The sequence below is a fragment of the Alligator sinensis genome, unplaced genomic scaffold, assembly GCF_000455745.1.
Source record: "Alligator sinensis unplaced genomic scaffold, ASM45574v1 scaffold544_1, whole genome shotgun sequence".
Lineage (NCBI taxonomy): Eukaryota > Metazoa > Chordata > Crocodylia > Alligatoridae > Alligator > Alligator sinensis.
This window is the reverse complement of record NW_005841937.1, coordinates 592541-615510: the sequence shown is the minus strand read 5'-3', so window position 1 is coordinate 615510 and position 22970 is coordinate 592541. Positions and strand designations below refer to the sequence as shown.

Genomic DNA, 22970 nt, shown 5'->3' with positions numbered 1-22970 from the left:
GTATAGGTGCCCTAAATGTGCAGTAGGCTAATTCTACTGCATATTTAGTGCATCACAGCAAAAGCCGTGTTATTACACTAACGCACAGTAGAATTAGGCTATTGTAAATTAGTGTCACTAAAAAGGCATACGCCGGTGCTACTGCACAGTAATGCTGGTTACTGTGCATTCAGTTAGTACCTGTTATTATAGGTACTAAACTTAATGCACAGTACCCACGATGCGTTAGTGCATGTATAGATGTGCCCAGCATGAAATATGAAGGGGTTGGACTAGATGACCTCTTGACGTCCCTTCCAACCCTATTATTCTATGATTCAGTTAGACTATTCATGATGTAAGCTGTTATTCCACTCTGTTTAAAGGTGGCAAAATCTGACTGGTTATGACTAAAAGGAGTTTTGTATGGTAGCAGTGGTTTGATCCTCCTGGTCCATAGTACATAAATAAAGGCAGATAGTGTGAGAACAGAGTAACAAGAATGAAAGTGGAAGAAGTACCATAAAGCCCAAAATGAAAACAAGAAAATGCCTGAGAGAGCAGCAGAAAGATGAGGTCATTTATATGGTATATTCTACTCTGGTTGCAAATATCAGTACTCATGTATGACTCCTTTTGATTCTCAGTCACTGTGCTTTCACAAGAAAATATCACATCACATCGTAGCTGCAAACTCAGCTTACCCATCTGACTGTTCCACAGTCCTAATTTACTGTCTTCTATAACAAATTATTTGATGGAGTCAAGGCAAATAATTATTAAAATACACCTGCACTTGGGATATCAAGTTGAGTTCACATTTTCCTAAAAATATGAAACATTTAATACCATTTCTAACCCTTTTACCACTTCCCTTAAGTCAGTCTTCTTCAAGCCCTGCAATATTCCTTATGGCACATTCTCTGTGAAATCACAGAGGGAATTCATGATTTTGGATCAGAGCTGATCCACATAACTTACAAACTAAGCTCCTTATTCTGCAATCCTAGGATGACCTTTGGTGCCAATGCAGAGTCTCATTGAAGCTAATGGGACTCCATGAAGACTCAAGGGTCCATCCGTGTGGATACATTTGAAAATCAGGGACCAATACTATACTTATTTGGTATGCTATATTAGTAATAGATATTATTATTATTGTAAGGCACTTTTAAAAATCTAAAATGAGTGGTACTTGAACCGTTGGGCTGTCAGAGCATGGATTTTCAAATAATTCTGAAGGCTATGTTATAATTGTTTGAAATACAGGGGCCATTGCTCACTGCCACTTTTTGGTTGTGTTAAAGCATAAAACCTAGCATCCCGCTTACTTAATACAATGGTATGCGTCCATTTCTGGATGTTCCGTGTACAAAAGTGTGTGAAAATATACATAAATGTGTTAAATTTTGTATCCATTTTGATGTGTTGCAAATATTCAAATATTTTGGACCCAATTTTGAGGTGATATGTTTGAAATTATTAAGTAAGCTTAGGACTGCTATTGACACTCCTGATGTGCCAGATCATCACTGCAAACAATTCATTGAAAGCAAAGTGAGTTGCAGCTACAAAATTTACTCTTCAATGACTGATGGCTTCCACACCTGAGCTGTGACACCAACTTTCTTAGCTGAAAACTTTGGCCTTGGAGCAGTAAGTAAAGAAGATGTGACTGATTCTGATTTAGAATATGTGGAGTGACCCACAGGTGCATAGGATTCATTTACTGGGGTGGAAACATTTGACTGGAACCACGGTTGTGTAGTATAGGTTGGTACAGAGTACACTGAAGATGCCTGGACATTAGTTGGAGAACCAGCATTGAGTGGTCTTGAAGACAGAACTTGCTTTGAGGCAGGCATAGGGCTGAACTTTGATTGCTTAGAAGCTAAGCCTTCCTTAGTATCAGAGGGTGGTTGAAAAGTAAATAAAGATGCATTAAGCTGATATGGCTGATGCTTCATAACTTCCAAAGCATTGAGAACTTTCTTAGGTTTTCTTTTGGTGCTTTTAGTAGCTGCAGTTGACTTAGACTGGGGTTTGCTAGCAGCAGGAGGGTAAAATGGGGAATGGATGGGATTATAAGCTACAGGTGGAGGTGCTCGAACATTAGATGAATATTTCCAAGAGGCTGGTAAAGATGGAGTTGGGGATGAGGCCCGTGCTAAGTTTGCCTGCACAGTCTCCGAGTCTACCACATACTTTTCCATGCGAGATTGCCTTTTGGCAAACAACTGTGCTCCTTTCCCACTCAACGCTGGTGGCATCTCAAAGGCTGGCCCCATTCCTCCAGCAATTGGTGTGGTAGGTGTTTTAGGTGTATAATTCTGACTTGCTACTGCTGCTTGAGGCCCTTTAAAAGGACCCACTAGGTTAAGAGTACTTGGGGGTTGGGGAGGATGGTGAGCAGGCTGGGGTGCTCTGACTGGTGGAGGACCTGCAGCTTGAGGTGATTTTGGAGTTGGGAAGGAAGGAGGCTGGGTAGAAACCACAGCTGGAGGTGACCAGACTGGAGAGATAGGAGTTCCAGCAGTAGGAGAGACTTTGACTGAGGGCTTTGGAGCAACAGGAGGAGGGGTTTTTTGTTTGGATGCCTGGATCTGCATGAAATTACAAGCCTCTGCTCCTAAACTGAGGTAGTCTTCTTCAGGTCCTGATTCAAAGCCAGTTCCAGTACCTCGTTTGCCTTCTGCATGCTGTACAAGGGACAACAGGGCAGGGTTAGGACTCACTTTTGGAGGCTCCTTGAAAGTAAACATAGGCTTTGCAGTGCTTCTTCTCTTTGCCTCTTGTAATATCCCAGTTCTTTTGGCTGGCACTGCAATCCTTTCATCTCTGGATGCTATCTGTTCTGTTGGTGACCACACAGCTGGTTGAGCTCTGCTAGCCACGGGAGCTGACACTGGTCTATATAAGGTGTCAGGTGGTGGGCTAACGGAGGAATAGGGAGGTGGTGCTGGTAGGTCTGAGAGAGGGCTAGTCACATTTCTTGTAGGTGAAAATGGTGCCGCTATTCGGTTCTGTACACCAGGGAAGGGTTTAGCTGTTCTATTTAAAGATGCTGCTTTCTGGGCTTCCGAGGACTGAAAAGAGATACTTGCCTCTGCTCCCCCAATGCCATTCTGTTGTATCATTTTGCCATGACTGTGGCCCATCTCTATGTAACTTTTGCTCACACAGCTCTTCATCCTCGACGATTCTGCCTCTCTTGTGTGATAGGAGGAAGAGCTCATTTTCTGTAAGCTCTCTGTTGTGCTGGCTTCTCTTCGCTCCTCTGTGTGCACTGCACGTGCCTTCATCTCCTCTTGTTCAGCTGTGATCTGATCCATCCTCTGCCGTCTCTTGGCAAACATGAGGACCCCTTTGCCCTTGGTTTCTGGAAGGGCCTGCATCTCGTCTTCACTTTTTGTTTTCCTTTCAACCTCAAGCAGACCAGTGTCCCAGTCAAATGTCACAACCTTGCCTTCGTTGTCAATGTCCGAGAAGAAATCTTCATCTATTTCGGACTCGCTTGTTCCAAGCAAAGTTACCTCAAAAGTGTTTTCTTTGTCACCTTCTTCACCTTCTCCTTCTTCCCCCTCGTCTTTGTCACGCTCTAGCTCCCCAGTGCCGTAGCTGACTAATGTGTATTTCCTGGCCCTTTGGCGACGCTTCTTGAACATCAACACCCCCTTGGAATTGGGGTTGGGAGCTGCAGTCAGCAGCAAGGCAATGCTTTTACATTTAGATTTGGCTTCTTTAACCTGCTTCTCTGATAGGCTCTCACCCCGGCGAAGCCCTGTGGAAAGAATGAAAGGACATGCTTAAATGAATATAGCCCACAGGACTATGACTGAGAAGGCAGTGTCCTACATGTGCCCCTTCCCAGCATTAAATGTTTTTCTTCTTTAGTACTTGGATACTGCATAATGTAGGAGTATAGGGAGGTTAATAAAATTAATCTTTACCTATAGTACCAATTCCTTGGCATTCATTCCTTTCCTAGGCTATGCATATGTACATTGCAAAAGGTAGCACCATGCAGAGATACCTGAGCTAGCTCTGTAGGACCTAACTTGAATGCTGGAAGCAGCACAGTGCTTCGCTAGGGCTAATCATCCAGATGAAAAGCTAATAATGTGGCAATGCTGCTTCTAGTACAGTCAAACTACTAGTTCATTCAGAGATAGCTTGGATATTTGGAATTAGCATAGTAAATACCTTACATAAATGGATGTTGCTTTTTTTTAAACATAAGCATAACAATTTCCTTATAGATGCATCTGTATTATATTTTGTAATTAATGATCTTTTCAACCATGTCAGAAAAAGGCAAGGAGGGGAATCCATAAACCAGACTCTTCTTTTATTAAAGACTGTTGTGGTTTTGCCATTACACTAGGGGACAGCATGATTGTTCCCATAGTTTTCACAATAAGTTATAAAAGACTATAAGACTCCACTTCAGCCAGAATTTCAACAGGCCATGTCCTGAAATTGTCTAGTTGGTTCTTACTAGGGAAATCTTGTATTGAAGTCAAAGGAAGATTTTTATCAGAGAGCAATCCTGCAAATATAATATCATAGAAGTCCTAAAGAAGTAAGGCTGGATGGGATCTCCAGAGGTCATTTAGTCCAGCCCCATGCCTGAGGCAGGATCATCTCTTTCCAAACCATCCCATACAACCATAATCTAAACTCTACATAAGATTACCCTCAACTCTGACACAACATAGACCTAACACCCTAACCTACTGCAGGTAAAATAGGGGAAATACAGCAGCCAATCTAAGATGGTATGCATAAAATGCGTAGTCCTTATTTCTGTAAGAAGTTCCATTGGTTTCAAATGGGGCTAGTCCCATCAGTGCAGGTGGTTCTTATGGGACATTTGCAGAATCAGTATCTAAGATTCTGTAGCAAGGAATAATTTAGATTTTTTTCACAGTATTTTTAATTTGTTTGAATCAATTTTGAACTGATAGATTTGAAAGATGACTCAGGTTCCCTGCTTGATTAAATGTACTCTGATTATCATTTTCCAGTAGCTACTTCTGTTGAAGGAGTCAGCACTTCACAATACTGTCAGATATAATTTAGTCTTAAATACTGAATGATGGCTTTTTGCTTCACTGGTTCTTCTGTCTCAAGTATATTATGTATCTCTGTGTGTCAAAGGAACCTAGAGCCCTAGGTAAGTCTTTACAAACCCTTCTATAATCAAGTATATGTTTAAACTGATGTTTAAATCTTCCATCAGTGGTACCCAAACCACTATATGACCTGTCACTTGATTAAAAATAATTCTAATATTATAATCAGAGGGAAAAAAGGCAAAATACTTCTTCTTGTTAATGAAGAATATTAATATAGGTACATTTTGTCATACAACATACAGTTTGTTCTGTCTTATTTAGTGTTCCCTGCCATGTTATTTCTTTTCCTTATTAGACAACCAATGCAACACAAGTAATTCATTATAGTACTGGCAGGCACAGCCCCACAGTTGCTGCTAACTTCTCTGCCAAAATGTAAAGCATGTGCACTCTTCTTTTATACTCCATTTAATATGCCATAAATATGCGGATTACATACGGACACTTAAAGCATAAGTAACAGCTTAATCCACATGCCAGTAGGGATACAAATGGTTATCATTCTAAAAATATGCTCACAGAGGAATTAGCAATGGGTTAGCAGACTTATTCCAACGCTGCATATAAAATAGCTCATTGCTGCAGTATATCATTGCACACATTCAAGCACCTTTGCCATATTGCGATTAAATCCCTGAACAGGATTCTTAACATTGTTGAAAAAGAACAGTCGTTAGAAATGACTCAAATAAATATATGCATACATGTATGCATATATGTACATTTATATTTCAGCAGCATTGAATTCACTCACATTTTCAGTTAATTTTTGGTTAAACCCCTTGTACAGATTTTGAGGCTGACCTCTGGGTATGGAAGGCAGAAGAAATACTAAGTTCACTTTACAGTCTAGAGAAGACTTACAAAACTGAAAGGATCATATAACTGCCCAGTAGTGCACATGCTGGTGTCTGTCAAACTCAATTCTGCAGGCATCATCAAGCTTCCCTACCAGCCTTTTTTATTCTTATCTCCTTTTAACAGCAATAGTGTGGCTTTGATTTTTTTAAGATGCGGATGATGACACACGGTTTTGGCTATACATGGAGAAATCCAGAGCATCCAGCTATGTGCAAGACATGACCTTGCTTTTTTGTTAACATTCTACAAATTCCCATTGTAATTTACGTTAGAAACACAGCAGAACGCACCTCACTTCGGGATGGCAAGTGCTTTTGGACAGCATGTTACATTGTAAAGAAGCAATCTACTTCAGCAAAGTTAGACAGCCCTGTTAAAGCATGGTTTGGCTTCCATGCAATTCTATTGCTTAAGAAAGTACTTGAATTTAGAATAGAAGTATCAATTACAAAAAACGAAAGGAAAAAGAATGTTTTAAAAAGAGAGAAATAAACCCTCTTAAAATTATTTGTTAGTGCCAACTACATTCTGAAATGATGTTTCAAGTTACAAAATGTACTCTCAAGCAATGCAAATGATAGTATTTGACATACTTACTTGAGTGCCTTGCCCTGTGCTTTAGAGGTTTGCTGTGATCCCTTTCTGAGTGCTGGTCGTCTTCTCCCTGCTCTGTGCCTTCTGATGAGATTCCAAAGGAGACTACAGAAGGAGGTGCTTCTGACTGCCCTCCTTCCACTTGAGAATCAACACACCCCTTTTCAGCTACAGACCTGGATACTTCTTTCTCCCTGTCAGTGCAGTCCAGGATCACTTCCACCCTGGTGAGAGATGGCTCTCCTGCTTCTGCCCCTTGGCTCGTCTTGACCTCTTTGCCACTAGCAATCTGGAATACTTTGCTTGACCACTGGACATTGCCTGCTTTTTCACCCAGAGGGACTGCAGTTATAGGGCTAGTCCCATCTTGTGGCACGCTGGGTCCTGTTTCTGAAGGGCTACATTTTTCAGTTCCAAAGACAGTTACAACAGGAGCACTGGTGTCCTTGTGCCTGTCATGTGAGAGGGACAACTGCAGTTCCAGCAGAGCACCCGGCCTTCTTTCTTCTGTCTTGTCTCTGAAAGCAGCCCCATCTGTCAAGAGTACTTTGGAGGTTTCGATCACTTTAGGAGTAATTTTGCGGCTCTGGGCTGTCTCCTTTTCTTGTTTGCTCTCAAAAAAATTCATGTCACTTTCCTCTGCTCCATGGTGAGCTGCACTGTGTATCCCTGTGATGTAGAATTCCTGATGGGGCATTTGCCTGGTTGTGCTGATTTGCAGTGTGGTGCTCTCTCTATAGTCCTCATTTTTTAGGTTATCCTGTTTTCCATTTTCTGTTTCAGGGCTCAAGGTTTCATTTATTCCATTGGAGGATCTGCATGTACACAAAACATTAATTCAAAAAAGTAATTTTCTGGAAGTACTACTATACAAGGGATTTTTGTGCTTAAAGGGGAGTGAGTATTATGTTTTCCTCTAAAATTACCCTCTATACCAGCTATAAGGTTCTTCAAATAACAGAATTTCCTCACTGTTTAAGGGTTTAAAATAAAATGTTTTTTGTACCACCCTAAACAACTTGAATGAACTATGGAATAAACATGCAATACTGTTACTATAACCCTTCCACATGGAATCTTTCACCTGTCCAATGTAATTTTAAACCCAATGCAGTTTTACAGTTACACTCCTTAACAGAAAGGTATGATGTTTCTAGATGTAGGCTTTTATCATCCTAGATTTCTAGGGTCTATGCTTTTTCATATGACATGACTGAGTGTCAAAACTGATTTTGCACAACACAAAACACTAAACTGTACTCCAATTCAGCGCTTGTTACTCCTAAAGTATGCAGTATTGCATTTGCACACAGTCCCAGTCCCAGGGAGCCTGCTATCTAAGAAAAGAGGTAGCATGTGATAGACAGTAAGAGAAGAATACATTCCAACATATATATTTATAAGGGAATTTCTTTATCATTATCCCTATCTGTCATACAATAGTTATACTTTATGGGTCTGATTCTACCACTTGTCTAGAGGAGCCCAGGAAAATAGAGCTGGAAGGGATCTCAAAAGGTCATCTAGTCCAGCCCTCTGCTCTAGGCAGGATTGTCCCTGACTAGACCATCCCAACTGTGTGTCTATAGGATCATAAGAAACTAGCTTGAGAAGAGCTGCTGAATACCTGCAACTCTCACCGAAGTCAATGGATGCTAAGTGTGCTCAGCACTGCACCTGATTAGCTCATATATTTTTAAATAAAAACTTTCTGATGGGTGATCCTTAGACCCTGCACATGCACTTTTTTCTACACAGTTACCTCCTTCACCCCTCTCCCCATTCAAGGTTCCCTTTTTGGGTTTACAAACCTTAATGTATTTTCTGCATCCCTTCCTCAGGGCTGTATGCCATGGTTGCATAGCAATAATTTCATGATACACCCTTTCAGTACAATATGCCATAGCAACATACTAGTTAAGCTTTCCATTTGGCTGCAATGTAGCAAAACTTCTCATTAATTAATAAAAGCAAAAGGTGTCTTAGTGGATAACAAAGCATCAAGTACTGAAACAGGATTTTCAAATCATAAGGAAACCCCTGTTGCTCTATAGCAGTTGGATATGTTGCAAATAAAAGCTAGAAAGAACAACAGAAAATAAACTGGGAGGAGAAAAATCAGTCATTGTAATGAAGATGCCTTAATATCAGTCACATTTATAGTTGCTCAGCCTACTGATTGCATGCATCAAACTGGAACTGTCTCGTGTAAGAAACAATGCCTAACATGTATTAAACAACATATTGGCTACATAAAGGTCAGACAGATTTTAATTTAGGAAGCCCTGTGACAGTAATTGGATTCTATCATATTATGCTATTCGGGCCATCAATTGTGCTGCTGCTGAGTACAGATACATTGCAGGAATTCATAAACATTTCCTTGTAAGATATAAGATGGGGAGGGGGGGAGGAGAGGGGTAGCCAGCTAAGTGTTAGCCTTTATTGGTAGCTCAGTGACCGTGGGTGTACGAGAGAGAGAGATTTCCACCTTAAAAGGTCCTTGCTACTTATAATATATTTACACTGTTTAAAGACATAAATGTGTGTCTGTGTGTCAAGCTGTAAAGTAGTCCATCTGATCATTTTGTTATGTTTGTCATCTTATTTTATCAACTTTCTTAGTTTTGTCTCAGGTCTGCCTACCTCTGAAGGACTGTTAGGAGCTCTGGTTGCCCAGATTTGGCTGGCATAATGGCAGAGCTGTGTGGGATCAGCACTGCAGACTTTGGCCTTGAGTGGTGCTCATGCCATGAAAGGTGCGCGCTGAGCATCTACCACACTTCTTTCCTCCAAAACCATCTGCCTATTTTTAGATCCTTCCATTCTCTATATGCACTGGAAACTACTAACCCGTGATGTCTGAAGAGGAGACCACTCGTACTGCTTCTTTGGCACCTCCCTCCAGAAGTTTTGTGAAAAGTCAGCAAGGTGTTCCCTCCATGTAGCCTCTGCAGGAGAGCTGCCACTTAGGGCCTCTTCTCTCACCTCTCCCACCTCCAGCTATTCTCCAGGGGGTTTTTTGACTGGGGGAAGGAAAGGGCTAATTCAAGAAAACTAATCCTCGTGTATAAGGCAGCAAGATACCTTTCTCTAGCCTTTGAAGGCCAAGTACCATTTTAAAATAAGACATAGGGTGGGATTTTCAAAAACTCTCTGTGTTAGTCTAACTTTGCTCCCATTAACTATAATTAGAAAGCACTGGCTTCATGTGGAACAGGTTTAGGCCAGTGCTGAATGTCTTTAAAAAAATCCCACTTTTGGTATAGCAATTTAGGACCAAATCAAATGCTTCCTGAAATGAAAAAGAGGGTGCCAGGATGCAAAGACCATGCCTGAAGTGTAATCTTGATTAGGCATCATACTCGTGTTATAACATATGCTTCCCAGCTAACAGTTGCCTCTTAAAAAAGAGGGAAGGGTTACTTTCTCTGTTGCTTAGTAAGGATGTGAGGTTGCTTACTGGCTGCCTCATAAAATCCTTGGGTATGTGGGGAATGAAGGCAATACCCTTGCAGACTCCTACAAGGCCATGGTAGGAGTTGGTCGGGGAGGGAGGAATCCCTCAGTTTTCTTTGCCATGCTGAAGACACCAAGGGTGAAGAGTAGGGAGGGAGAAACTCTCGAGTGGGACGGAGTTTGGTTGAGGAAAGGAAGTTGAGCAGATTGCTATGCAGCGTGAGTTTCTTCTGAACATTTTGTGTCATTCTTAAAAGGTATAACTAGATATCCCATCACCCTCTCATAATCCCTGGCAGTCCTAGGGATTTCATACCACAAAAAGTTATGCAATAAGCCAATATTGTTTTGTTTTGCATTTGCTTTTCAGGTTGATGTCTCATCATCTGGATGCATTAAGATAAAGCCAATAAATTTGGCTGTTGAGTGTTGACTACAGTGGGATCAGGCTGTTAAAATAGTTGTCAGCAGCAGTGACCATGAGTGGCAGTGTCTAGGGCTATTTGTACAGTTGTAAAAGAATGCAGAAAGTCATCCATGAGATCATTTCTGAAAGTTTGCTTCTACCACTCACATCATGAAGTAAAAGAATAAGAATGCAGCTATCACATGGGGGGCCACTCATGATATATTTACTTATCCAGAAAAAAGAACTACATTACAGCAGGTAAGCCATGGTCCTCAGCTGTCAGCATTCCAGTGACCTATTCATTCAAGCTGGTTGAGTTAATTAGTCAGCTCAATAAAACACAAATTGAGCATCCTGCTGTAGCATTAAAGGAATCTCCCACTCAGGGTAGATTATAGCTGTGAACTATGTGGTAGATGGGAGAGTCCCAATACAGACTATGGGGAGCCCACAGATGACTTTTGGAGCACCAATGCAGAATGCCGCTCAGAGCCAGAGGGGAGGACATGATGGAACAGGGACATTTCAGCCTTTCTGTGGGTGCTGCTCTGTCAGCAAGTACAGAGGAGGCATGAAAAGAGCCTTATCTTTGTCTTTTCAGACCCCTTGTAGGAGAGGTAATATTGATGGCAGCATTAGTTCAGTGCAAAGGTTATATCCTCTGCTCGAACTGCGGCTGGTCCCTTCACAGAGGGGCAAGAAGAGAAGGTTCTCTGGGTAATGGGTATACTCCTCCCTTTCTTATTTCCACAGACTTTATGCTGTATATCAGGGAGACAGTGGAAGCATCTACACCATCATTAATGCAGCATAGTTACTGCACATTAAGTTTAGTACTTGGTTAACCAGGTACTAAATCAATGTGCAGTAACTTGTGCTACTGTGCAGTAGCACTGTCACATGGGTTTTTAGTGACACTTAATGCACAGTAGCTTAATACTACTGCACAGTATCATATAACACAGGTTTTGCATGGCATGCTACTGCACAGTGTTATTAGGTTGCTGTGCAGTTAGCATCTTGAGTAGACATGCCCAGCAAGACTTAAAGTAGCCCAAGTTGGAGATCTAGTCTTTCTGAAACTGCTTCATTTGCAGCAAAGGTAGATTTAGGAAAATTCTTCCAGTTTTGTCCTATCTTTATTATAAATGATACTGAAATATGTGTGTGTACACTGCACATGGAACACAATTACAAAACCTTCACAAAATGACTTGATATTCTGACAATAGAGGTGTGTTAGTCTGAAGTCAGGCAGAAATGTGGGGCAGGGTGGGGCACCTTAGAGGGGCACCTGGTCTATATTCTGCTATTCTGATAACAGCAAATACTTTTATACAGGCCTTTTCTCTGACAAAATCAAATGTTTTTTCAAAGAAAAATAAAGGTAATTATCACCACTCTGGATAGAGAAATTGAGGTTAAATTATTTGCTTCACATGTCAGTAACAGAGACAGAAACAGAAGAAGAATTAGAATACACTGGCTTTGTCATGTCCTCTTCCACAAATATATTTACACCATGTTCTTGACATATATAAAGCCTTTGATTTTTCAAGCCCCCAAATTAATTGAGTGATACATGTAATATGTAGAGGGGGCCTTATATGCCTTAGGTTCTATCAGTATTTTTGGACACCAAAATACTTTAATGAAATCTGTGCCTCACTTCCCTAGCTGTCATATAGGGATAATAAACCTTTCTTACCTCCAAGAGGATTTGTGAGAATAAATACATTAAAGATTGTGGTGTGCCCAGACACTATGTTAGTGGGGTCTTTCTAACTATGGAGGATAAATAAACCTGCACTATTAGAAGACTGAACTTTGAATCTGTGCCTCCTATGTAACTGAACTGTGCTTTATGAATGATGAAGTTCTCCTTAAGCTTAGGAACTCTATCATCCTTTATATGCATAAATCAGGAGGCAAATTACTGATCCTAAATACATAACTACTGTATCTACTTGAATATAAGATGAGCCTGAATATAAAATGGCCCTCCCAATAATTAGATTGTATATATGGAAAATTGATACATTTGTTATAATTATCCACGTATAGAACGTAAATATTGGAAAGTTGTCTTATATCCCCACCCCCAGTACTACAGCAGGGAAAGCAGTGACTGGAGGGATCAGGTGGGCCCCTTGGCATCTGCTTCACCCACTTCTTTCCCCTGCTGCCTTCATGCCCCACCTGCTACCTGTATCTCCCCCACCCCCAGTTCCCCACAGCCTGTGACCATCCCCCGCTCTCCCCAGTCTCTGCCTCTTCCCTCCAAACTCCTCCCAGTCTCTTCCCCTTCCCCCCCACCCAACTCCCCAGTCTCTGCTTCTTCCTCTCCCCTCCTATCCCCCTTACTGTGAGATGCTGGTTGAGCTGCTCCATCCCAGAGCACAGCATGGAGGAGCTGAGCCCTTGCCTGGCCAAGCAGCAGTATAATTGCTGCAACTGGCCAGGCAGGGGAAGGAGTTGCCATGTGCTCCATGCCCAGGACAGCAGTGGTGTAGCAACAAAGTTTGGCCCCTGGGATAAAGTCCGCAGCAGCAGCCTGTCCTTACCCTGTGTACAGATCTGGGGGGCAACCCCACCCCCAATGCTTGCCTGGGACTGCACACAGTGGTGGGAGCTGCCCTTCCTCCATCCCCGCGCCCTCCCCAGATGAGCTGCTTGCAGCTCTGTCCCACTCCCCACCCCAGCTGGGCAGCACCTGTTGGCACCTCTTCATTTCGGTGCCCAGGGCAGTTGCTCCGCTCAGTGCCTCCCCCCCCACACTACCTTGCTACAGCACAGCAGGAGAGACCCCAGCCCTGAGCCAGAGCTGAGCTGTGCCTGACAGTAAGGAGGAGACAAAGGGATGTGAAGGGGGCAGAAGGTGCAGCGGGGAACTGGAATGGGGGCCAGAAGGCTTCTGTGGGTCTGACTGGCTCTGACCCAGGCTCAAGAAGGTGCTCTACTACTGCTCACCCCTTCTGCTTTGTATTTGAATATAAGACAAGGGGCTTTCCCTCCATGCTGATCAGGGGGAACCTCATCTTATATTCAAGTAAATATAGTAACACAACAACATACATAACTATATAACTAGTACAACTACATACATAACTAACTACATAACAAATACAACTACAGTTAAGTAAGAAGTCCATAAAATGAGCACGTATGCTTCCCCATGTTCCTGCATTGTGTTCAGCGAGTAGAATGTGTGCCAAAGCATTCTGCAGATTCCTTTACCTTTTGATAAGCATCTGGAGGGAGTCAGCTAGGTCTTCCATAAGACTAATAACTTCAGAATATGTTAAGTCTGCACAGGACTTGCCATTGATTGATACTATTTCATCTCCCTCACACAACCCAGCTTTGGCCGCCTTGCTCTTGCTGCGAACCTGAAATTAGTAAAAAGCAAATTAAATTCAGAACTGCAGAATAGGTGTTCAATTGAGAATAACAGCAGCTTCACCTCAACCTTGTTTCAGTATGAAAAATGGACCAGTTATTTGACAATTATTTATTGTACAACAGCACAAGGCCCCGCATGCTAGGTTCTGCTCTGGCAAAAAACAACAAAATAATATCTGCTCTTGCAAGTTTACAATCTACCTGTAAGGCAGGATGCATGTGCACAAAACAGGACTGGATGAGTTAACAGTAACATGAACATAGTTTATCAGAAAAGGGTAAGTCTTAGCTTGTCCCTTGCCCAGCTAATGAAAAGCTACCAGAGGCTCACGTTTGTAGACTAGTCAAATGACAGCTGCTCCTCACTCAAGGCACGGCCACACAAACAAGTTATCAGGAGGCAGAGGATGGAGTTTTACAGCATATCAGCTGTTCCATGGTAACTGCTCATAGACATGCTCTTGCCCCATGACAAATATAAGATAATCAATAGTAGCTTGCCTCACAATGAAAGGGATGCAAGCTTCCATGAGTTAAGGTAAAAGCAAGTTATGTGGCCAGTTACTAAAGAGCTGATAAGCTGTCAATCCCTGCTGTCTTTTACTTTGCAATGATTTGTTCATGTGCCTATGCCCTATGTCTCAGTCGGGATCCTCAGGGTAAAATACTTGGCTGCCATTTGACTTCAGTAGGTGCTATGTATACTCAGAACCTCTGACCACCAGGACACTTTTATTTGAGTGCATAAACAGTAAATTAAAGTGCCAAACTATGAACATCCAAACTAAATCTTAAATCCATATTTAGTCAACTAAAGAAGCAACTTGATTCTCAGAAGTGCTGAGCACTTACATGCTTCTACTGCAGCCAGTGATTTCCCATTATGGTTTTAAGCTCCCCTCTCCAAGAGCAAGACCAAATCTATCAAATTCTCACTCAAGCATCTCCCTGCACTGGCTTGCTTCTGCTGCCTCAGCCATCTTTCCATTTCTAGCACAACATTAGGATCATAGCCACTTTATAACAACCAGAGACTTCTTCAGCACCACTCAAAGTATGCTATACAGTTGATTGCTATTTTTAAAGTACATATTTGGCAACCAGTATATTATATCAACCAGGATGTTTGCAAGACCCTATTATACAATAACACATGCACACAAGAGGGTTGTCATGGGAATTTTTGCTCTGACTCTTCTCCATACTGGGTGTAACTATTTCAGCCTTTATACTACATTATTACATTGTGCTATATACACACAATACATATTCATAATAATCAATTACCCCATTAGATTTTTAAAAATATTATCATATGAGTGAGCACAGTGATATAGCTATATATTATTCCCAAAATATCTATTTGTTAATTCTGCATATAGGTATTTAATATATTCAGTGCCATAATGGGCATGTTTACATGTGTGCTTTACTGCACAGTAGACTTACTTGCCACAAAATAAAGTGTCACTGTCTACTTGCGTATGACAATTAGGCCAGCGTAGACTAACTTACTGTGCCATTGTATAGTCCCATTAGACACAAGTACTATCCGACAGCGAAGTAAATTACTGCGCTTAAACACATGTAGAAGGAAACACACATGTAGAAGGTGATGTCCAGATTAGTTTACTCCGGTTCAAATTATGCCAAAGTTTATTCAGTCACATTAATTGCACGTGTAGACATACCCAGTGTCAAATTCATTGATTGCAATGCTGTTACTTCTGATTGACACTGCAGCACTGGAGCCACTAGTTGCTGAACTGCTAAACAGGAGCCTATTTTTGGAGCCAATTCTGGAAGATTTCTTGAACTCAGATGATGTTTGAAAAGAAGAGTGAGCCTATAATCCTTTCACTGAGGTGAGCCATTCACTTCGCTAGCTTAAATTTATGAACATCCATTTGTCACAGTATGGCCTTCTAGGCAATGAAGAAACAGTAACCCAGTGCATAGCATCGCCAGCTACTACCTCGCAGAAGAGCTAACATTTACAAATATGGAGTGGTATGCCGCAGTGTTTATATTTCCCTAGCAGGGCTATAAACATCTTTGCAGTTTGGGAAAAAATGATGGCTGAAATAGTCTTTAGGATGTTTCTCCGCCCAGATGAACTTGCATTTATTTTTGTTGCTGTTGTTTAAGATGTGAAGGGCATTTCCATTAATAATTTTAAAAGCAATGTGGGGCCATATGTACATATTTATTGTTGTTGTTAGAAACAATTTAAATTGACAGTTTGAAAATGCAGAACATTTACTATCAAAACACAGATATTCTAGAGCAGAATTCATGATGTTTCCTCTATGGAAGTAAAGATGCATGCCACGGAAAATCTTCTTTTTGTGTTTGTTTATTACATGCCTGGCAATTTGGTTGATGAGATATGGAATTTGTCACGTCTCCTATGGGTTGCCAGCATGAATCTGGCACAGATCAGCAACCATTCCCCTTTTTCTAAGCTTTGACTGGTCACCTGTTTGAAGTAAATGAGGGATTGTGTAGTGGAGAAGGATCCGTGTCACCAGCCAGTCATCATAGGTTTTTAAAAAACCATGAGGTTTTTTATCAGGTTTCTTGGCAGCATTAAAACTAAATGGAGACAGACAATGAATTTCCCTCTTGTGCCCTAAGATAGGGTCCATTCAATCATGGATGAGGACTACTGGCCCAGGTAAGTGGGAATTTTCCATTTTACTTCTTGTGTTTTGCCTCTCCTGTTCTGTGATCCCCTCCCCCAGCCTGCTTCCCCTCCCCTGCCCTGCTATCCAGGCCTTGAAGGTCTGAGCACCTCTTGGTGAACTGCCCAAAGCTTGCAACTTGAGGAGTGATCAGACTTTCAACAGAGAGGCTCATCCCCTTGCAGCATACATAAATAGAATCCATCTTCAGGGCAATGCTGTGTCTCATCATACCTAACTCTTCTGACAGCACTTCATTTCTTATCTATGATGAGGCATGCTTCCTGTCACTTACAGCAAATATGACAGCAACCCCCCTGATTTACCAATAAAGCATAATGCTGCTGTATTTCCTTTGTTGATGAAGTATTTTAAATGTATATAACATAATCTTCCATTCATGTCGGAGAAGGGAGTTTCTCTCCTCCTGTCCTTTACCTCCAAATCCAAAACTGGCCTTGTTCATTCAGATGAAGCGCAGTCTCTCCTGTTGGTTCAGTGGCTTCTTTCCCAGCCTCTGCCAGCTGCAAACAACATCTACTATCTCTCTGCTCTCCCCAAACACCTCTCAGCTGTCCTCAGTAAGAGATCCCTGCTGAAGCTAATGGGAGGACAGCAGCTAATTGCAGTGGAAAGAGACAGCTGGACAATCAACAGCAGTATGGTAGCCTGAGCATAGAATAACCACAGTAGCTTTGCACTGGTCTAACCCTGGGACATTGGATTCATTGGGTCAGGACCTCTGTTATCCATAACAAGGCCAGTCAGAAAAGTTCTGCTTTTTGTTCTCACTGACAATTTCTAGGAATATGAAAATAAATTATCATCATCCAGATTTTTAGACAATGACCTATTATTGACACCCCTCCCCCCAACTTCAGATTTCAGGTTTCTGGTTTTCTAATGAAAGACCAAAATTTTTACAGAAAGGCAGTCAGTGCCTGCTAACATTTTTGTTTCTGCTAACATTGTTTTGGTGCAAAAACCCCCTATAATTTTCCCATCAAAAACCATTTAAACAAAAACACCTTTTGCAGCCTATGAGAAAACAGAGAGCCGTTTTAAACTGTTACACAGTTAACACTAAGGAGCCTTCATATGGGTCTGGGGTATGCAGAGATAAGACTCATGCCCATATAAAAAACGAGATTTCATCAAAGGCGTTGATGCCTTGAGTTGTATTCATGTGAAACCAGTACAGCTTACTCCCTCCTGGTTTATTTGAGATGTTTTCAATCCCTTGTCCTGTCCCTACCCCCTTTCATGTGTGGCCCTCTCCTTTTAAGCTATTGTTTTTTAAGAGAGTTGAAAATCTCCTTCCTTTAGTACTAGGGAAACTTCTGTTCTAATTTTAAAGACCCACTTGCTTCTCAGTGTTTGCACTTTTGATGTGAAATTGTCACTGCCGCAGACTGTACTGATCCTGTCTAGACACCAGCTGCTCTGCTGGAATATTCGAGCACTTCTTTCCTCGCCTTTGGTGTGATCTGCATTGCCAGGCATGAAAGTTCTGCCGCCTACGTCTCTCTTTTCAGTGATACTTGGTGTGCTGATTACTACTTCAGACTGCCATATTATTTCTTCACATTACAAAATTACCATCATTTAACAATGAAACTTCAGCATAAATATTTATCCTGAATTCTGAAAATTTGAAACCTTGCCAGTTCATTATTCTTGTGTTAGTCTAAACAGCTGTACACTGGAAAGTATATACAATTTTCACGAGATAAAGCTTTTTTTTTTCCATACAAGACTGAAGTTAGGCAAAAACAATAATGTATTGAACTTGCACAGTGCTGGGTAAACTATCTTCTGGAAGTAAACTCAAGACTATGCAGATTCATTTTAATTTGCCTCAGTACTTTCTTCTTTATAAAATATGCTGGTTTGGGCATCACTCCTCTTGGAAGAGTTTAATTATAGAACATAAAGAATGGCTCAGGATTATTTGGACAGTTTTGCTAAATTGTCTATGTAACCTTTTTCTGTCCTTGTGCATTGTGCAGTAAAAATGGACCACTTCTTGTGTCTGAATAATTCAACTTGTGGTGATGAATCACTGAAAACCACTTCTTGGTTAAAGGATAATTGTAAGTATCCCTATTTTCATCAGAATGTGCCTGTTTCTATGGGCCTGGAAGGCTTAGATTTATCTTGCACAACGGTAGGTGTTTTTCATTTTTTCTCACAACCCAGTTTTTTCACAGATGCATCAAGGACCAGCTGAAATAACTGTCTTCTACCATTCTTTTTAAGTGAGTGAAAGTTGTCTACTTCTTTGCCAGCCTATTTACTCTTTCTTAGCATACCTTCAGGTCTAAAGGGGAATTATCCAGTCATCTACTTTGATGCCCAGCACAGTACAAGCCATAAAATCTCACTATTTGATTCTTGCTTCAAGCCCATGATTTCCAGTAGAGCTTGAGCACATTTTTTAGAATGACATTCAATCTTAATTTCAAGATTGCAAGTGATGAGGAACTGGCCACATCCGCTGGCAGATTTTGCAAAAAGGGGATATGAGAACAGCAGCCAGTGTTGTAGACGTGGCTGCAACTCCACTCCCAAATCCTCAGCACAATCGTGACAGGCAGGCCACATTGCAGGAGCAGCAGCCGGGAACTATTTCAATCCCTAAATCAGTTAAGAATTTTCCCTGTTCTTGGCACCACCGCCCTTCTCCTCTATGCTTAAGGGCACCTCCCCTCCCATTCTCTGCCTCTCTCGCTCACTGCTGCTACTGTCTGCAGCAGCTCCAGGGGGAGGGGGGGATCCAGAGCTGTTCCTACCACTCTCCAGCTAGGCTTTGTAGGGAGCCCAGCTCAGCAGGGGACAGCAGCAGCAAGGAGGTGACAGGTTCCCTATTCCCGTGCCAGCTCTCAGGTTGGTAGGGAACCCTGGGGGTACCAAGAAGAGAGGGTAAACCCACCCATTACCACCACTGCTGCTGTCCCAGGCTGATTTGGGCTTTCTGGGTAGCTTGGCTGAAGCAGGCCAGGAGCAGCTCTGGAGTTCCTCCTACCCCAACCCCTAGATTAGCCAGGAACAGCAGCAGTATTGGGTTGGGGAAGGAAGGAATGGGAGGGGAGAGGACATACAGCTGAGCCCAGATAATTCTTACCTGCTGATACTTAAGAGTGAGTTATTCTTAATTGTTCTTGTCTTAAATATGCTAAATAAATTAATACTTTTAAAAGACTCTGAATGTATGAAAGTTTTCCAAATCTTGAATCATCCTGAACCCTTCCTAATTTGTCAACATCCTTTATAAAAGGATCAGATATCTAGACTGAATAATATGATCAGAGTTGTTTCACTGTTTTTGTGAATCAAGTACTTAATATGGGGGTAATTGTTGGTTCTTCAAACATACTGCTTATTCTGCCTTTGGTGCTAGGCACCTGGGGGTCAAAGGTTAAAACAAATCTCTTATTTTGAATACAAGATTGCCTGATTTTAAAATAATCTGAAAGTAGATATAAAGATAGTTATGGGTATGCTTATGGGTATGGCTCGCCGTATAGATGGCTATGGGTTGAGCCTGACAGTCACCCTGCATAGAAGAGAGAAGAAAGAGGCTAAAGGAGTGAGATTTTAAAGGGTGACTAGAAAAGGGGCTTGAAATTACAGGCAAAGACACTGTTCCTTGTTGTTTGATTCCTGCTTCATCTGAGGAAACAGGATTTCATCAAATAAACATCTGAGTTCTACCTCCTAACTGTGGAACAACCCACAGGATCCTGAATTTGTGGAACACCACTTGGATTAAAAAGGAGTCACAAAAATCTTTGGCCAGATTTTTTGGAGGCGCACTTAGGCACCAAACTCTTATTGCCTTTCAATGCCAGGAAGGGTTGGTGCCCAGTTTTGTTAGGCTGTTTTGAAAATCGCAGCCATACAGTGCCTGTACATGAGCATGGAGGCTGGTCCAATGTGCTGTAATTACAGTGCATTGGAGTAGACTCGATTAATTGAGTTTGCTGGAGTGTGGTAATCCAGCAGATGGTGGTGGGGGCACTTGAACTAAAGGTTGTTTGACAAGTTTAGTTTAAGTGCCCCCACTGCCATTTTAAAGCATGAGGACACTGATAGACACAATGCTGTGGTGCTTTAATTAGAGTGGCTCTCAGACCCACTCTTATTAAAGCACCACCCCTCCCTGGCCCCAGAGCATGTGTAAAAGTGCCCACAAAATTCAATTGCCCATGCTCCAGAACTACTTAAGGAAGACGACTGACTTGCATATAAGCAAAACTCTGCCATAAGAAAGCATAGCAGACTACAAGAACTCTTCTTTCTTTTTTTTTGTAGAAGCTTCAGAATAAGGAAAAGGGTCATTTAAGATCATATGATACTTGCTGAAAGTCACCATATCTAGGTGGTATAAATGGCCAGGCCCCTATTTATAATAATACGTATAGAGCTTTAACCACAGTAATACTTCTGATTGCTGGAATAATTAAGGTCTGTTATATGGACGGAGTCAAAGAAGACCAAGCAGTGTAAATATAGATGTAAGTATCCTAAATCTAAATGTAAGCCAATCAAACATTTGATTTTTTGGTAAAAAGTGTTCCAGTAACCACAATTAATGTCATAGACACATAGGTTAGGTACAGACATTGTACATAAACTGGTAAAAGTGATCGAAAACCAGTCTAAACCTGTAACAGAACAGAAGTTCAGAACACATAGACTGGTTTCAAAATGGCAGAACCTGGTATAAGACCTGGAGGGATGTAGTATTAGATTTAATCAGTTTAGGTTAGAGCCATAGGCGAGGCATAGGTGGGGTACAGGAGGGCACCCCAGCCCTGAGCCTGGAAGCTGGGGGCATGGATCCTGCATGGCAGGGGGCTCCACTGCCCCGCATCCCCACCCCCTGATTTCCAGTGCTTCAGACAGCCGCACAGCCCCAGCCTTGGCTCCCCCAGACTGGAGCCAGGATAGCTGGGGCACCCATGTGGTGGGAGCTCCATTCCTCTCCAGCAGCCCCCTCTGACAGCCAACAGCTGGCAGGGGGTGGGGCAGGTCTGGGACCTGCTGACCAATCAGGGCTGTCCAGCTGCTTGTTTGCTTGTCTGGGCTCAGAATTCTTTGGCAGCCTCCTGTGAGTGCCCCCAGCCCGCTGGCCTCTGCCATTGCCGACCACCTCTGTGCCCACCCTGCAAGGGCAAACATGAGTACTGTTTGCTCCCCAACTAGTCTAGGGTGCTCAGAAAAAGCTGTAAAAGTTAGTGCGAATCTGCCTTGGGCTTTTTGAAACTCTGTACCTAGTTTAAGGTCATTGGCTAGGTACAGACTTTACATTTAATGCACTTTAAGTGAACAGAAAGCACTTTACAGCCGTAACAGAACAGATACTTGTGGCTTTAAAAAATGGTCAGTCCCGCTCTAAGTTAACCCTGGATGGATGTATACTAACTTAAAATGCTTTTTTTTAGAGTGCTTTATCAATTGTCTGCCAGATCCCATTGAGGGTTAACTTAAAAGCATGATTGCTGCCATCTCAGGTGGCATAGTGCAGGGCTGCTCTAGCCTTGGGCAGAGCTCCCTTGCTTTGCCAGAGTGCTGGGCCAGCCCTGCCCCCTTGGCTGTCACTGACCTGAGTCAGCCTCATGTGCAGCCAGGGTGGGTGGGGAGTGGGGTTTCTGTCCCTGCAGCTGCCTTGACCCCATGGTGTGCCACAGTCTGGTGGTGTGGGGGTGGACTGCAGGGAAGGACTTCAGGATGCAGCATGCCTCTGCTTGGCCAGGGCTGCTGTATGAACACAGACCAGCAAGAGATTTGACTTCCCGGCTTTGCCTGCAGCAGCCCCCACTGGGCTGCATTGCAGCTGCTGACTGTAGCTGTCAAAAGGCTGGAAACCCCCTTGTGTGGATCCAGTTCACCCCACTGAGACCTCAGCCATCGAGACGTGGGAGGATGCTTGTGGTGGGGTGGCTTCATTCTCTCCCACCTGCCCCCAAACTGCTGCTGACAGTCACCAGCTGGCAGGGCAGGGTGAGGCTGGGGAGAGGGACCACACTGGCAGCCTCCTGTGAGGCGTGCTGGAGCACCCGCAGTGGCCAGTATGGCCAGATGGCGAGCCCCTCCCACCACAAAGCAAACATCTGCTCAGTTGGCTCCCACGCGAACTTACTCCCACTTTAAAGCACAGTAAGATAGACTGTTTCTGTCAGGGGCTTTTGAACATCTGTACTTAGCCTATGTTCCCTGCAATCTCCTTTTTCTTATGCTAAAAATATTATAAAATTCCATCTCCTCCATTATTATATAACCACCCCCACCAGCAAATGCACAGGCTAGCAAAACTATTTAAGTGTATTAACAAATTATCTCTCTGTTCAGTAGAATTAACAATGCACAGCACAGTATGTCATTCTGTGTGCAGGAAACAGAAATACTGACTGGAACAAACTATTAAAATATATTAGTGTT

The 22970-nt window shown here is 42.4% G+C and overlaps 1 protein-coding gene across 1 annotated transcript in view; it reads right to left on the bottom strand.

Annotated features, from left to right (window-relative positions):
- Positions 1 to 22970, bottom strand: part of SYNPO2 (synaptopodin 2) — a 136183-nt gene that overhangs the window by 22095 nt on the left and 91118 nt on the right. Inside the window, exons 2-4 of the mRNA XM_006019722.3 lie at positions 13678 to 13829; positions 6576 to 7387; positions 1587 to 3760 (exon numbers count right to left, since the gene is read on the bottom strand). Coding sequence (XP_006019784.1) covers positions 1587 to 3760; positions 6576 to 7387; positions 13678 to 13829 — 3138 coding nt within the window. The remainder of the gene's footprint in view (positions 1 to 1586; positions 3761 to 6575; positions 7388 to 13677; positions 13830 to 22970) is intronic.